Source organism: Adiantum capillus-veneris, chromosome 11, assembly GCF_014529385.1.
Source record: "Adiantum capillus-veneris isolate H3 chromosome 11, ASM1452938v2, whole genome shotgun sequence".
Lineage (NCBI taxonomy): Eukaryota > Viridiplantae > Streptophyta > Polypodiopsida > Polypodiales > Pteridaceae > Adiantum > Adiantum capillus-veneris.
The window spans coordinates 100,993,811-101,009,188 of record NC_140941.1 but is presented as its reverse complement, the minus strand read 5'-3'; the positions used below and the strand labels follow the sequence as shown (position 1 = coordinate 101,009,188).

Genomic DNA, 15,378 nt, shown 5'->3' with positions numbered 1-15,378 from the left:
CCCATGTGCCAAGCACATCTTTTTTCAATAAACTTTGACTGACAATATAATTGTGATTTTTTGTGCCCATATCAACATCTTTCTTAGAGGCACATGCCTTCAAGATGCGTGCGTAGAAGATCGCATCTGGAGAGAGGACCTCGCTTCGCTCTGCTGTGGGACAAACCCTACGATCAATGTATTTCAAGAGCCTACGCTCTGAGATAGGAAATTGAAAAAGGCCTAGAGCTTTCTGGCCTTGCTGCTGCGAGCAGTGCATTCCAAGAGACGCCGTTTCAAGTGATCCTTACACGAGGATATAGAGAGAGATTGCTTTTGCATTTGCTAAAAATAGCCTACAGCTTTTGGCCTTGCTCTTATTGCGCACATCCCACATTTTGGTGCATTCCATGGGACAACATTCCGGACTGGAAGATTCGTAAGCACTTCTTATGCTTTCTCAAGCGTACTGCATGTGGCATATATAATGACCAAGGCAGTGCTCACCGAGTGGAGAGATGGCCTCGCTTTGCATCTATTCAAAGCCCATGACTTTAATCCGTCTTTGCATCTTCCAAATTGTGACATGCCTTCAAGATGCAAGCCTAGGTGATTGCATCTAGAGAGATGTGCTCGTCTCATGTAGAGAGTTGCGCTCGCTTTGCATCACCTCAAAATATTCTAGAGCTTGCTTGTTTCTCTGATGTTCGGCACATCGCGCAATCAATGCATTCCAAGAGGCAAGTTTCCGGACAAAAATCTCCTCAAGCGCATCACATTTGGCATATATATCGACCACGGCACTGCCAAGTATGACATATTTTTTCTTTTCAGCTGCCTCTGACTAACAATATAAATTGTGAATTTTTGTGCGCATATCAATATCTCGCATAGAGCCACATGCCTTCAAGATGCATGCATAGGTGATTGCATCTGCTGAAAACAGACTAGAGCCTTCTCTTGTGTGGCAAATCTTGCAATCAATGCATTCCAATGCTTTGTATCCGCTAAAAGCAGACTAGAGCTTTCTCCTGTCACAAATCCTGCAATCAATGCGTTCAAAGAGTCCACACTCCAATAGGAAGCTGAAAATAGCCTAGAGCTTTCTGGCCTTGCTTCTATTGTGCGTATCCCTGGACATCAGTGTGTATCCTGCAATCGGTGCATTCCAAGAGAAGACATTCCGGATTGAAGCTCCTCAAGCACTTTTTGTGGTTTCGCAAGCGTACCACATTTGACATACATATTGACCAAGACAGTGCTGCCAAGCACGATATTTCTTCAAGAGCCTCTGACTCATAATATACTTCTAAGTTTTTGTGCCTATATCAACATCTTGCGTAGATCCAACCAAGACAGTGCCAAGCACTTTTCTTGCGTAGAGCCACACGCCTTCAAGATGCATGCGTAGGTGATTGCATCCGACGAGAGGTCCTCGCTTCACATCTACTGACATTCCGAATAGAACACCGGACAATTGCAACTGAGAGGGACATTCCAAGATGATTCCAAGAGGAGACATTCGAGACAGGAAGCTCCTCAAGCACTTTTTGTCCTTTCTTATGCACACCACAGTTAGCATACATATTGACCGTGACATTCCGAACATAACACCTAACAGGGAGCATGATAGTTTTGAAATTCGTCAATGCTTGCGATCGATGTGCAATTAAAAAAGCTTGTGACATGTGATGCTTGGATAGGTGATTGCATCTATGCTTGCGTAGGTGCTTGCATCTAGAGAGAGGCCTTCACTTCCCATCTGGATTCTACCTGCGACAATTAAAAAAGTGCGACAGAGCCGCATGCGTTCAAGATGCCTACATAGGTGATTGCATCTGGAGAGAGGCCCTCGCTTCGCACCTACTGAAAACAGAGTACAACTTTTTGCCCTTGTCCCTATTGGAAAAATATTGCGATCAGTGCATTCCAAGCGTCCACACTCTCGACAGCATGCTTTCTGTCCTGCTGCAATCAGTGCATTCCAAGAGTCCACGCTTCGGCCCTGCTCCTTGTGCATGTCCGGAGAGAGGCCCTCGATTCATATCTACTGACATTCCGAATAGAACACTAGACAATTGCAACTAAGAGGGACATCCAAGACGATTCCAAGAGGAGACATTCGAGACAAATGCTCCTCAAGAACTTTTTGTGCTTTCTCATCCGCACCACAATTAGCATACATATCGACCATGACATTTTGAACATAACACCTAAAAGGGAGCATGATAGTTTTGAAATTCATCAACGCTTGTGATGGACGTGCAATTAAAAGAGCTTGTGACATGTGATGCTAGGATAGGTGATTGCATCTATGCCTGCATAGGTGATTGCATCTAGAGAGAGGCCTTCACTTCCCATCTGGATTGTGCATGCGACAATTAATAAAGCGCGACAGAGCCACATGTCTTCAAGATGCCTACATAGGTGATTGCATCTGGAGAGAGGCCCTCGCTTCACAGCTGCTGAAAACGGACTAGAGCTTTTTGTCCTTGTCCCTATTGGGAAAATATTGCGATCAGTGCATTCCAAGAGTCCACACTTTCGATAGCGAGCTTTCTCGCCCTGCTTCTGTAGTGCGTATTCCACGACCAGTGCATTAGAAGCATTTGCATCCGTTGAAAACAACCTAGAGCTTTATGGTTCTGCTCTTGTTATGCACATCCCACATTCAATGCATTCCAAGAGGCGACATTTCAGACAGGAAGCTCCTCAAGCAGTTTCTTGTGCTTTCTTAAGCGCACCACATTGGGCATACATATCGACCAAGGTAGTGCGAAGCACAAAATATTTCTAGTCCTGCTCTTGTTGTGCTAGAGCCACATGCCTTCAAGATGCATGCGCAGGTGATTACATCTACCGAGAACAATCTAGAGCATTCTAAAATCACTACATTCCAAGAGTCCACACTCCGGACTGTGTCTCTACTATTGTTGTGCACATCCCCAATCAATGCATTCCGAGAGGCGACATTCCAGACAAGAAGCTCCTCAAGAACTTTTTGTGCTTTTTGAAGTGCACCACATTTGGCATACATATCGACCAAGACAATGCCAAGCACGACATCTTTCTCAAGCGCACAAAATTTGACATGCATATCAACCAAGATAGTGCCAAGCATGACAACTTTTTCCAACAGACTCTGACAAACAACATAATTGACTTTTGTGTCCATATCAGCATAACATCTTTTTGTGTCCATATCAGCATCTTGTGCCACATGCCTTCAAGATGCATGCATAGGTGATTTCATAGGCTCTCCCATCAATACACCCCATTTGGCACATGTCCTGCAACAATAAGTGCATACCAAGAGACCACATCCCATCCCGATTCTGGAGGAAGCTCACAAGAATGTGTTGTGCTTTTGCGACTGCACCAAATACGAGAGGCATGTCGACCAAAGCAGTTCCAAGCACAGAGTCTTTTTCCAAATTGTCTTGGGCTATCTCGTGCGCACTACAATTAACATACATATCGACCATGACATTCTGAACATAACACCTAATAGAGAGCATGATAGTTTTGAAATTCGTCAATGCTTGCAATCGACGTGCAATTAAAAAAGCTTGTGACATGTGACACTTGGATAGGTGATTGCATCTAGAGAGCGGCCTTCACTTCCCATCTGGATTCTACCTGCGACAATTAAAAAAGTGCAACAGAGACGCATGCCTTCAAGATGCCTACATAGGTGATTGCATCTGGAGAGAGGCCCTCGCTTCGCATCTGCTGAAAATAGACTAGAGATTTTTGCCCTTGTCCCTATTGGGAAAATCTTGCGATCAATGCATTCCAAGAGTCCACACTCTTGACAACGTGCTTTCTGCCCTGCTGCAATCGGTGCATTCTAAGAGTCCACGCTCCGGCCCTGCTCCCTGTGCGTGTCCGGAGAGAGGCCCTCGCTTCACATCTACTGACATTCCGAATAGAACATCCTACAATTGCAACTGAGAGGGACATTCCAAAACGATTCCAAGAGGAGACATTTGAGACAAGAAGCTCCTCAAGCACTTTTTTTGCTTTCTCATCCGCACCACAGCTATAATACATATCGACCATGACATTCTGAACATAACACCTAGCAGGGAGCATGACAGTTTTGAAATTCTTCAACGCTTGTGATCGACGTGCAATTAAAAAAGCGTGTGAAATGTGATGCTTGGATAGGTGATTGCATCTATGCCTGCATAGGTGATTGCATCTAGAGAGAGGCCTTCACTTCCCATCTGGATTCTGCCTACGACAATTAATAAAGCGTGACAAAGCCGCATGCCTTCAAGATGCCTACATAGGTGATTGCATCTGGAGAGAGGCCCTCGCTTCGCATCTGCTAAAAACAGACTAGAGATTTTTGCCCTTGTTCCTATTGGGAAAATCTTACGATCAGTGCATTCCAAGAGTCCACACTCTCGACAGCGAGCTTTCTCGCCCTGCTCTGCAGTGCGTATCCCACGACCAGTGCATTCCAAGCATTTGCATCCGTTGAAAACAGCCTAGAGCTTTATGGCTCTGCTCTTGTTATGCACATCCCACATTCAATGCATTCCAAGAGGCGACATTTCAGACAAGAAGCTCCTCAAGCAGTTTTTTGTACTTTCTCAAGCGCACCACATTGGGCATACATATCGACCAAGGTAGTGCCAAGCACGAAATCTTTCTAGCCCTGCTCTTGTTGTGCTAGAGCCACATGCCTTCAAGATGCATGCGTAGGCGATTACATCTACCGAGAACAATCTAGAGCATCCTGAAATCACTACATTCCAAGAGTCCACACTCCGGACTGTGTCTCTACTATTGTTGTGCACATCCCCAATCAATACATTCCGAGAGGCGACATTCCAGACAAGAAGCTCCTCAAGAACTTTTTGTGCTTTTTGAAGTGCACCACATTTGGCATACATATCGACCAAGACAATGCCAAGCACGACATCTTTCTCAAGTGCACGAATTTGACATACATATCAACCAAGATAGTGCCAAGCATGACAACTTTTTCCAATAGACTCTGACAAACAACATAATTGATTTTTGTGTCCATATCAGCATAACATCTTTTTGTGTCCATATCAGAATTCTTGTGCCACATGCCTTCAAGATGCATGCATAGGTGATTTCATAGGCTCTCCCATCAATACACCCCATTTGGCACATGTCCTGCAACAATAAGTGCATACCAAGAGACCGCATCCCATCCTGATCCTGGAGGAAGCTCGCGAAGAATGTGTCGTGCTTTCGCGATTGACCAAATGCGAGAGGCATGTCGACCAAAGCAGTTCCAAGCACAGAGTCTTTTTCCAAATTGTCCTGGGCTATCTCGTGCTTGGTAGTGACAAGAGCTAGGGCAAAACAAGCACTACCTGATTGCTTCATGTGTGTCACAAGTGGGTACAACAAGGCTTCTTATAAAGATGTGGAAGAAATAAAATAAGATGTGGTGGAGGGTGATGTGGAAGATAAGATCAAGGAGATGGTTCTATTCATTTTAGACGCCTAGAGAGCTTACTCTAATACCTTAAATTGTCCCTGGGATTGGTAGCATTTATCCCAACAAACCCTCCTTACTCTAAGACCTTACATTGTCCCGAAGATTGATAGCAACACAAGCGACCTTTTTATCACTTGGAATCTTGCCAAAATGATCGTTTATCCAGCTGTGGAATGACAAGTGTTGCATTAATAAGCCTTGCAACAGCAACCATGTCACAAATCTGCCGGCAATCAACAAGAAGGCCTTCAGTGAGAGCTCACTTCATCAACTACTAGACAAACATGCAGAATGTATAAAAGCATACCCCTATGTAGCATGGTGTCGGTCAGCCCCCGGGGCACACTGCGTGCAGAAAAGGTGGAGGGCTGAGGTGTGCAGGAGCAGGGGCGAGAGGTTGGAGAGCTTTCTTTTGCCTGCGTTAAAAAAAAGCTAGAGAATTAGCCACGTGGAGGAACGTGCTTCCAAATTTGCGATTTTGTCCACTACTTTAACGAAGTAATGAAGCCCATTTTACAAATTATAACAATGTGGGTGGCTAGTGTGTAAGGCCCCAATGCGGCCCTTCTTGCCTGGGATTGTGCCCAACACTGATTCCAATTAAACTCAACCTAATGACCTCATCACTACTCACAATTGTTAGTTTTGGAAAAAAAAAGCAACCTAATGACTTTATCACTTTCTTATGTTGTTGGGGAGTGTTTGAATTAGTTCAATCCCTCTAGACCAAAGGCTGGTGTGTGTTTCCTTTGTTTTTAGAAAGCCACAGTGACCCTTTCACTTCTTATTAATATGTTGTTAACCTTGGCTCTAGTCATCGTGATTCATCATATCCGGAATATGCTCGTTCAAATGCTTGGCTTTAAATTTTGAGCTTGTCCTTGCGAATGGAGTGGATTGTGGTGTTCTTTCGAACTCGGTGTGATCACCTTTCTCCACGACTTGCACGTCTTAAACTCTGGAGAGCGGAGGCTTTGCTGATGCGAAGAGCGGTTGTGACATGATCCTTCAACCTCTCTGTATCGAAAAGGAACTTCTGGTGCCCCTTTGCACTCGCTGAGCTCGTAAAAGCTTCTTTCAGATGGCAATAATGGCAACCTCGCTTTTGAAGTCTAACACGGTTGCCATTTGTCACAACTTCCAGCCATGCAAGCCAATGCTGCCCTTCATCACAGGTTGGTTCTCTCTCTCTCTCTCTCTCTCTCTCTCTCTCTCTCTCTCTCTCTCTCATGTCTCCTCTATGGACAATTGTCACTCGATTGTGCAGTTGCACCATGGTGTGTGAATATATGTGAGTCTCCAAGGTGAATAGGGAGCAGTAAGAGCTCATCCTTGAGAGGCGGGAGCTCTACCATCTAAGGCCGGGTTCACAAGGGTGGTGGAGGCATCTGATTCTTTTTAAAAAATACAGGGTTGGTGTATTATAAGAAATTGTTATCAAGACAATTATTTGAAGTCCTTTTTCTTGAAGATTGGAGTGTACTCTCCACATCCTTTTTGTACTAATCTGCTTCAAAAATCTTGTCCTTGGTGCAAAGAATCAGTAGAACCTTTTTGACACCCTTGATAATCTCAGCTGGCGCCTTCCCGGTAGACATGTGAACGGCGTTGTTGTAAGCAAGCTTCACCAGCGGCAAATAGTTCGCAAATACTTCTCCCATTGAGTCTTGTTGTCAGAGATATAAGACCTCAACAAGTTCAAAAACATTGAGTTGGCTATCTCGGGTTGCCCATTTGTCTGTAGATGAAACGACGATGAGAATTTAAGATGAGTGCCTCTATTCTCCCACATTGCTCTCCAAAACAAACTCGTGAATTTGGTGTCTCTATCTGACACTATAGAAGTAGGCATGCCATATATTTCGAATATCTGTGAGAGAGGCAGTTTAGCCAAGTGGTCCGTTTCATTGTCTCAAAGACTTGTAAGAGATGATTTATGCGTTCCTCTTGATTCTTACAAAATACGTTGAGAAGGTGCCACGAACTGCCTATGCTCTCTGAAAATCCGGTTCATCATCATGTTGAACATTGCAAGAGCATTTCTGAGACCGAATGGGATCACCAAATACTTGTACAATCTGAATGATGTCGTGAATAGATCTTGTATACATCTCCAAGAACGAGCTTGATCTGATGATAGCCACTTTTCAGGTCGATTATGCTAAATCCTTGTAGTGTGCATACTTGTGACAAAAATTCCCACTTGAAAGAAAAGCAATCACCCTCTATAACGCCTGCAACACATGCACCCATGCACCTAACTGCACATATCTAGCACTTTCACAAAGACACCGGTCACTGAACGATCATATCAGATTCACATCATTATCCCTGTTGACATATCATATATGAATCATGATCATTGTAACTTATTTAGTAATCACATTTAGACCGCGTTGATGTGTTCATAGATGTCTCGATCTACCAAATCTCGTTACTATCATATTCAAATCACCCGACAATTAAAAGAGATAAACTGTATTGAGTAGTTTCATCTTTTCGACAGATACTCAAACATTACAAGCATGAAGAACACATGTGATAAGTTCTATTCAGAAATTCCCATTTCAATCTACATCTTTTTATAAGTCATTCCGCAATATTCTGCCAGCTTGTCAGTACCCTTAACATCCCATGGAGAGAATAGTAATTTGTGACAATTGAGTGGAGTGGCTCCCCTCTTTTTGCAACATGCACTGCACCATATTCGACGTGCTAATTCAACGTGCACTTAAGGAAAAGATGATGCTAAACCAAAAGCCTCAATGTAGCTCTAGTAAGCGAGGAGAATCTGCTAAGTCCTTCTCCATCCACTTTGCATCAAGAGTTGGATAGCTCTTGAACTTTATCAAATATCAGTGGACCAGCTTACCCTTGACTTTCCTTTCCTTGTGCGCTTGGACGCGTTCTCGAACGAGAATCTCTTTTGTCTCTTCTACCTCTTGTTGCTCCTTTGGCTCCGTGTCCTCTGGCACCTCACCTATGAACGGTCTCAAGAAACTCAGATGAAAAGCATTGTGAATCGGCAACTTTAGTAGAAGGCTTACATCGTTGATCTTTTCCTGAACCTCGAAGGGCCCGTAGTATTGCATACTAAGCTTTGGGAAAAGCCTCTTTTTATCCTTCTTCTTCTGTACTTGTGCTTCGATAACTAGAGTAGCATCCAATCACTTTTTTCCAATCGTTTCAATGCTTGTCTGTTGTCTTTATGTGCCGTGTTTGAGACTTCTGCAAAGCCTTGTTAACCTTGGCAAAAGCAATCTCCAAATGTTGTTTGTACTAATCTTCTTCAAAAATCTTGTCCTTGGTGCGTAAAATCAGTAGAATCTTTTTGACACCCTTGATAATCTCAAATGGCGCTTCCTGGTAGAGGTATGAACAATATTGTTGTAAGCAAACTTCATCAAAGGCAAATACTTCTGCCACAGAGTCTTGTTGCTAGAGATATAAGACTTCAGTAAGTTGAGTTGGCTATCTCCGGTTGCCCATTTGTTTGTGGATGAAACAATGATGAGAATTTAAGTTGAGTGCCTATATTGCTCTCCAAAACAAACTCGTGAATCTGGGGTCTCTATCTAACACTGTAGAAGTAGGCATACCATTTGATCTGGATGTTTGTGCGAGAAACAATTTAGCCAAGTGGTCGACTTTCACTGTCTTCTGTACTAGTACGAAGTGAACATGCTTGCTGAATTTGTCGCTTATGGTCCAAATACCATCATACCCACTGTAAGTCTTTTGAAGATAAAAAATGAAGTTCATTGCTATACTATTCCAAGGTTGATGTGGAATCGGTAAAAGCTATAGGAGTCTTGCCGATTTGTGCCTGTCAAACTTTACCGTTTGAGACCCCAAACAATTGCGCACAAAGTCGTCCACGTCCTTCTTGAGGTGAGGCCAATAGAAATACTTTTTCACCCCCTTCAAATTACCCTTGATGCCTCTATGCCCAACAAAAGGAGGAATTTGGCACTCCGTCAAAACCTTTTGCCTCAATCTATGTGTCACATAAAAAATGGGTTTTTGCATAAGTATCCCTTGAGAGAATATCTTGCAACTGTCTCGCCACCCCACCGCCAACAAACCCAGCGTGCAACTTGTGGCTTATTCAGCAGATAACACAGAGCGTGATGATCAGTAATAATGGTGAAGTAAACCCCTAATAAAAAATGCAGGAAGTTTTGCAGGGCATAAACAATAGCCTAACCTTCCCCCTCTGTTGTGTTGTAGTTGCACTCAACTTTAGTGAGCAACCGACAATGAATGGGGCGATCCAGGTTGAACTCCTTACTAGGGCTGAACTCCATGCTAGGCTGAGTCAAAAAGCACCCTTAGCAGTCTGACTAGCATCAATATATACATGAAAGGTGAGAGACCAGTTTGGGGCAACTAAAATAGGGGCTTCAATCAGGCGCTTTTTCAGGTAAGCAAAAGCTTGGGCTTTCAGTTGTGAACCACTAAAAGGGTACAACAATGCTGGTCAGCCGGGTCAGGGGTTGGGCAACATCGGCATACATGTGAATGAACTGGCAATGATAACCTGTATGGCCTACAAAGCTTTGAACACCCTTGGGATTAAGAGGGGGAAGCAATCTCAAAATGGCCACTATCTTGTCATGGTCAGAAGCCAGACCTTTAGCAGACACCACATGACTCAAAAGCGTACCTTGAGTTACCAAAAAGCGGCATTTGTTAGGGTTGAGCTTCAGACATGCCTCCAGGCACTTGGAACAGTGAGCGCTAGAGAATGTCAGTGAGCAGAGAATAAAAGATTCGAAGATGATTAGTGAGCAGAGAATAAAAGATGATGCATATTGTACGTTTGAGAGAAGGGGGGGCGTTTTTCAACCCAAAAGACATCCTTGTATAAATGAATATACCCCATGGAGTCATGATGTAGTCTTGATCTGGTCTATAGAATGAATGCCCAACTGATTGTAGCCATTGAACCCGTCCATGAAACAATAAAGTATGAGCCCCGCCGTATCTTTGAGCACGCGTTTGGTGAAGAGTGTGGGAAAACCATCTAGGATTGTTACCTTTTCAGAGCGCGTTAGTCAACGCACACTCGGATTTTATTTGATTGCTTCTTGGGGACGATGACCATGGGTGATAGCCACTCCAAGTGCTCCACAACTACAATGATCCCTACTTCTTGCATTTTCTCTAGCTCCAGTTTGATAGCGTCTGCATACTTGGGGTTGAGATTGTAAGCTCGGCCTCTGACTGGCTTAGCCCCTTCGTCCAAAGGGATAGTGTGGACACCTAGTTCTGGTGGGATTCCTTCCAAATCTATGTAGACCAGGCAAAAACATCCTTAAAAGAGTGCATAAAAACGGCTAGCAGATAGAGAAGCACGTGTGATCCCATAACCAAGTGGCTAAAAGGATGGGTTGAGGGTTGTCAGGGTCGCTCAGGTTGACTTCTCCGACTGGGTCAAGAGGTGTGGGTGGCAAGGATGCATCAGAAGATGAAGACTATGCTGCCTCGTGGAGCTTCGAGACATCATGGGCTAGTGTTTGACTGATCTGAAAATCTGCGTATTCTTCTTGCAACTATCCTTGTGGAAGCTCGTTGTTGGGTAATCTCAGACACAGAAGGGAGCTTTTGCATGGTGTCGAAGAGTCACACACAGAGGGAGCCAAGGGGAGGGTTGAGGCATGGGTAAACTCCTGTAAATGAGATTTCTTTCCCCTTCTATGGTTCGTTATAGGCTCACCAAGGCCAATGGCTTCCACCAAGGGGACAACTGAGTTATCAGCCCCTCAGTGATTGCTACACTTGTTGCTGGATGATGTGGCTCACTGGGCTACTGGGGAAGAGGGTGTATCCTCAAGCAAGGATTGAGTAGAGACCACATAGCATGGCATAGACTTGGTAGCTTCCAACCACTCTAGTAGATCTTTGTCGGGCCCATCAAATGGAGTAAATTGTTCCAAGTCGGGGTTGGACTCCACTCACAAAGAACTATGATGTACTGCTGGATCCATGCCTCCCTCAAGTCAAATAAGTTTCATTGGGGAGCCACGAGTATGTATCCAGATTCCACATAGCGTTGTTTCCTTGGTCAAAAAGTGCTTTAGTGTGCCACAACCATGGTCTGCCGATGAGCAAAGGAAAGCTGCCCTCAACCTGGGGAAGACAAACCACAACAAAATCCAGGCTAAATGTGAAGTTTTGCACTTGCAGAGGCACCTTGTCGACTATGCCCAAGGGATAAACAGTTCTATGGTCAGCCAAAGTCACTATGAATGGGACGGGCCTAGTAGGTTGGAGACCTAATGCCAGCATAGTGAGCTCGTCCTTCAAGTTCATGACATATCCACCATCAACTATGACACCTGAAAATTTTTGCCCTAGAATAGACACAGTTAGACGAGGACTCCTTTAATCAATGAGAGAAGTGGGATAGGAGATCATGTAGGACTTAAAGGGTTGAACTTGCAGGTGCCCGCCGCTGGACCCTGCACCGAGGTACAGAGATTGAATGACTGTAAGGGTGTCACTTCGAAGATTGGCATCTAGCCAGAGCATGTCATAAAGTGACACTTACTCAAAGGTGTTCTTCAAGATAGTTTTTGTCGTAGGCTTTTCTCCTTTGATCAGGGCTTTCCCGGGTACCTTGATCTGTTGCAAGTCAGCCACTCCTTCTGAGAAGGCCCCACCAATATTAGGTAACATAGAGGGAGTTCAACCTTTGGCACCTGTGGAAGTGGGGATGAAAGGGTTGGAACTTCTAGAAGGCTGAGGCCAAGGGCTGTCCTTTGTGCACGAGTGAGGACACTAGTGGGCTCCTCACTTGCTGCAGCTTATCCTAAGGGGTAACCACATGCATAGAAAGTGACGGCTGAGGGATGGTTCTCACCGCTATCAGGTTGATCTTTGGAAACGTGAACTCTTCTTGGTTCTGACTCGGGCTTGAAGACGTGGATGCCCGTTGCTTGGGACAATCCTTACTGTAGTGATCCTTAGCCTGAGGGCAATGGCGACAAGGAGGAGACCCTTCGGGCAAAGGATATTTGCTTTGGTAACATCCATATTCCCCGCATCTGTAGCATAAAATGAGCTGATTGGACAACCATACTCAGGGTAGTACAACCATGCAAATGCATCAAGCTAGCTAGCTCCATCCTTTGCTATAGGGGGGTGTAGAATGTGGTACATGAGAGGACCGGGAGCAAGGGCTGCTCCCATGAATGCAGCTAGGTGAGCCATCATTTGGGCTCGTCTCTCCTCAGCAGCTCGACGCTCTCGGGTCTAGTTCTCTTGATCTGTCTGTGGTGGAGTCGTGGGGCCCGGCATCCGGTAACACGCGGACATTGTCTGGTGTGGCTCATCTTAGCCTGCTGGAGAGTCACTCGCCTCGATGGATCTAGGAGTGGAGGAGGTGTGGTGTAAGGTGTAGCGGAAGTGAATGTTGAACTTTGCTCAAGATGAGTGCTCCGAACTGTGCTCAAGGGTTCCTTTTACTTACGGAAGGGAGAGCCTTCCGTTCCTTTAGTGAGAGAGTGCAAATGATCACAAACAAAGTGAATGACACTGTGAGAGAGAGAGAGAGAGAGAGAGAGAGAGAGAGAGAGAGAGAGAGAGAGAGAGAGAGAGAGAGAGAGAGAGAAGAATACGACACCAGACGGTTGTCAAACCCTCCTCCAAGGGCCCCCCTCTCTATGGCGAGAGGTCTATGCTATTGATTGCACAAATCTGGTACAATGGTCTAGATGCAATGCACTTGCATCTAGACCTCTCTATGGCGAGAGGTCTATGCTATTGATTGCACAAATCTGGTACAATGGTCTAGATGCAATGCACTTGCCGACGACGATGATGACGACGACGAGACGGGCTGTAATCTGAAATCTGACTTTCTGCTGAATTCTGACACTGTGTCGGCAAGGACGGCGATGGCAACAACGCGACGATGATTCGCTCAAAACACAAATGCTGAAATCTGCGGACAACAGGCTGAAATTGAAAACGCTGACTGATCTGACGTGCGGCGAGAATCTGTTGCGGATAGGTGAGATCTGCGAGGTTTGGGGCTGATCTTGCGGAGTCTAAGTGCTGAAGACTAAAAACGCTGATACTAGGGGCTGATGTGCCGCTGGGAATCTGCAAAACGCTAGAGCAATATGCAATCTGCAAAAATGCCAGGCTGAATCTGGAATCTGCTAACGCCAGGGCTGATACGGTGCTGCTAGAAACGCTAGGCTGAAACTGTGGCCAAAACGTTGGTCTTGATCTGCTGTTGGCTGAAAATGCTAGGCCACCTGCCGGTCTTGCTGAGAAGGCGCACTGTAAGTTGGTGGACTTCTGCTGGCTCTTCTGCCAGAAAGTGCTAGCGCTAGGTTTCTTTTATAGAACTTAGCAAATTTGCCCTACCCAGTTTCTCAACAAAGTCACTTGTTAACAAGTGAAAAATGGATAAAATAGGGAAAATGGGTTGTGTGCACTGTAAAATGATCATGATGGATACTGACTGTAATGCTGATGATCATGCTTTGTGCAGCCAGAGGATATGCAACTACTCTAAGTGCCTGGACATGCACGGCCTGCGCACAGGCTCACAAAGGTGCCAGAACACTTCCTAAGCTGACCTGAACCCTGGACCTGAAGTAGCTTGTCCACATGCACATAGGGTTAGATGTGCACGTGACATTCCCTCCTTTTCAAAGTGAGGTACTGGTACCGAATTGTATGGTGTCGAGGGAGTACGCCAACAACGTCTGGAATCCTGGGAAGGACTCTTCGCCGGCCCACTCTGATGCGTGGGTCGTGTCATACTTAAACTTCATAAAGGTCTGCAATGGTTGCTTCTATGGGCTGTGCCGAAAGCGACACAAAGTCATCTGTGGCTGCTTCAATGCTCCCACTGCGTCTATGGATGTAGGTACACCTTCATCAAGAATCTCCGAGGAGGAAAATTTCTGAAACCACTTCCAACACAAAATCATGAACATACCCATTCCATGTAGAGTGACTGGAAAAATACTAGTTGTCGTAAAAGACCGTGCATGCAATGTAGATGAACAAAGTGACGGAGTGCCAAGCCGTTCACCAAACACACGTAAAAAATAAGGTCGAAACTTGACTTTCTGATCTAAATCTATCAACTGTGGAAAATCACAATGGAAATGTCGATGCTTGATGAACAATCTGTCTTGTGCTCTTTCTAAGACTGTGTCATGCCAAGGAAGAGACATGGAATGTGAAATCCTTGAATGCAAATTTTCTTCTTTTCGAGAGTGATCCGCATACATCCGTGCTCAACCATGAGTGAATCATTTGCATCATACAATACGGCATGTGTATGAAAACGAAACACGTAAAGACAGTGACAAAAATACAAGAAACCGTCACGAATGAAACACTTGAACAATGCGTGCTGACTAATCATGCGAACACACAATACTTCCTGAGTGGGCTTTGGACCTCGACTGTAGAGCCAAGAGCGGTTCTGCGTGATTGATCGTATCTGCAATGAGGTTAGCTTTACTAGAAAAACCATCATCTAAATCATCATCCTTGTGAACAATCACATCTTTATCATGCAAATCATCATCCTTGTGAATAATCACATCTTTATCATGCAAAACATGTGTGTCGTGCTTTGGAGAAGAAAAGACTGAGAGAGTCTCCTCCTGTTTCATTTCACGCTTCGTCTGCACATTAGAAATGAGAGGTAAAGAATGAACAACTTCCTCACCATGAATGATGACGGGAGAGCCACTTTTGGCATTTAGAGTGAGAGTATTGTCTGCCAAATCAATTAGAGGGTTATGCTCACGAAACCATCTAATGCCCAAAATCATATCACATCCTGAAAGAGGAGAAAATACAAATTTTTTGCGGAAGGATGCTTGTTGAACAGTGAATAACACATCAAGGCACTCTCGTGTAATGAGAGAGTGCAT

General features: G+C 44.8%; 2 protein-coding genes across 6 annotated transcripts in view; one reads left to right on the top strand and one right to left on the bottom strand.

The window, feature by feature from the left end:
- Positions 1-598: 598 nt before the first annotated feature.
- Positions 599-4,041, bottom strand: LOC147447733 (pentatricopeptide repeat-containing protein At5g04780, mitochondrial-like). Its single transcript, XM_086523666.1, has 4 exons — positions 3,901-4,041; positions 3,290-3,470; positions 928-1,022; positions 599-823 (listed from the first exon to the last, which is right to left on the bottom strand). The coding sequence occupies exons 1-4, from the start codon at positions 4,039-4,041 to the stop codon at positions 599-601; spliced, it is 642 nt and encodes a 213-aa protein (XP_086379792.1).
- Positions 4,042-6,318: 2,277 nt separating this feature from the next.
- The window catches only part of LOC147447729 (uncharacterized), a 188,635-nt gene continuing 179,575 nt past the window's right edge, over positions 6,319-15,378 (top strand). For 2 of the 5 annotated variants that reach the window (XR_015189635.1, XM_086523448.1), the window contains exon 1: positions 6,319-6,642. Coding sequence is in view for 3 of the 5 variants with exons in the window: in XM_086523448.1 (XP_086379574.1) it covers positions 6,549-6,642 (94 nt within the window). In the remaining 2 variants the exon portion in view is untranslated. The remainder of the gene's footprint in view (positions 6,643-15,378) is intronic. The other 3 variants (XR_015189634.1, XM_086523447.1, XM_086523446.1) reach the window with 2 other exon arrangements.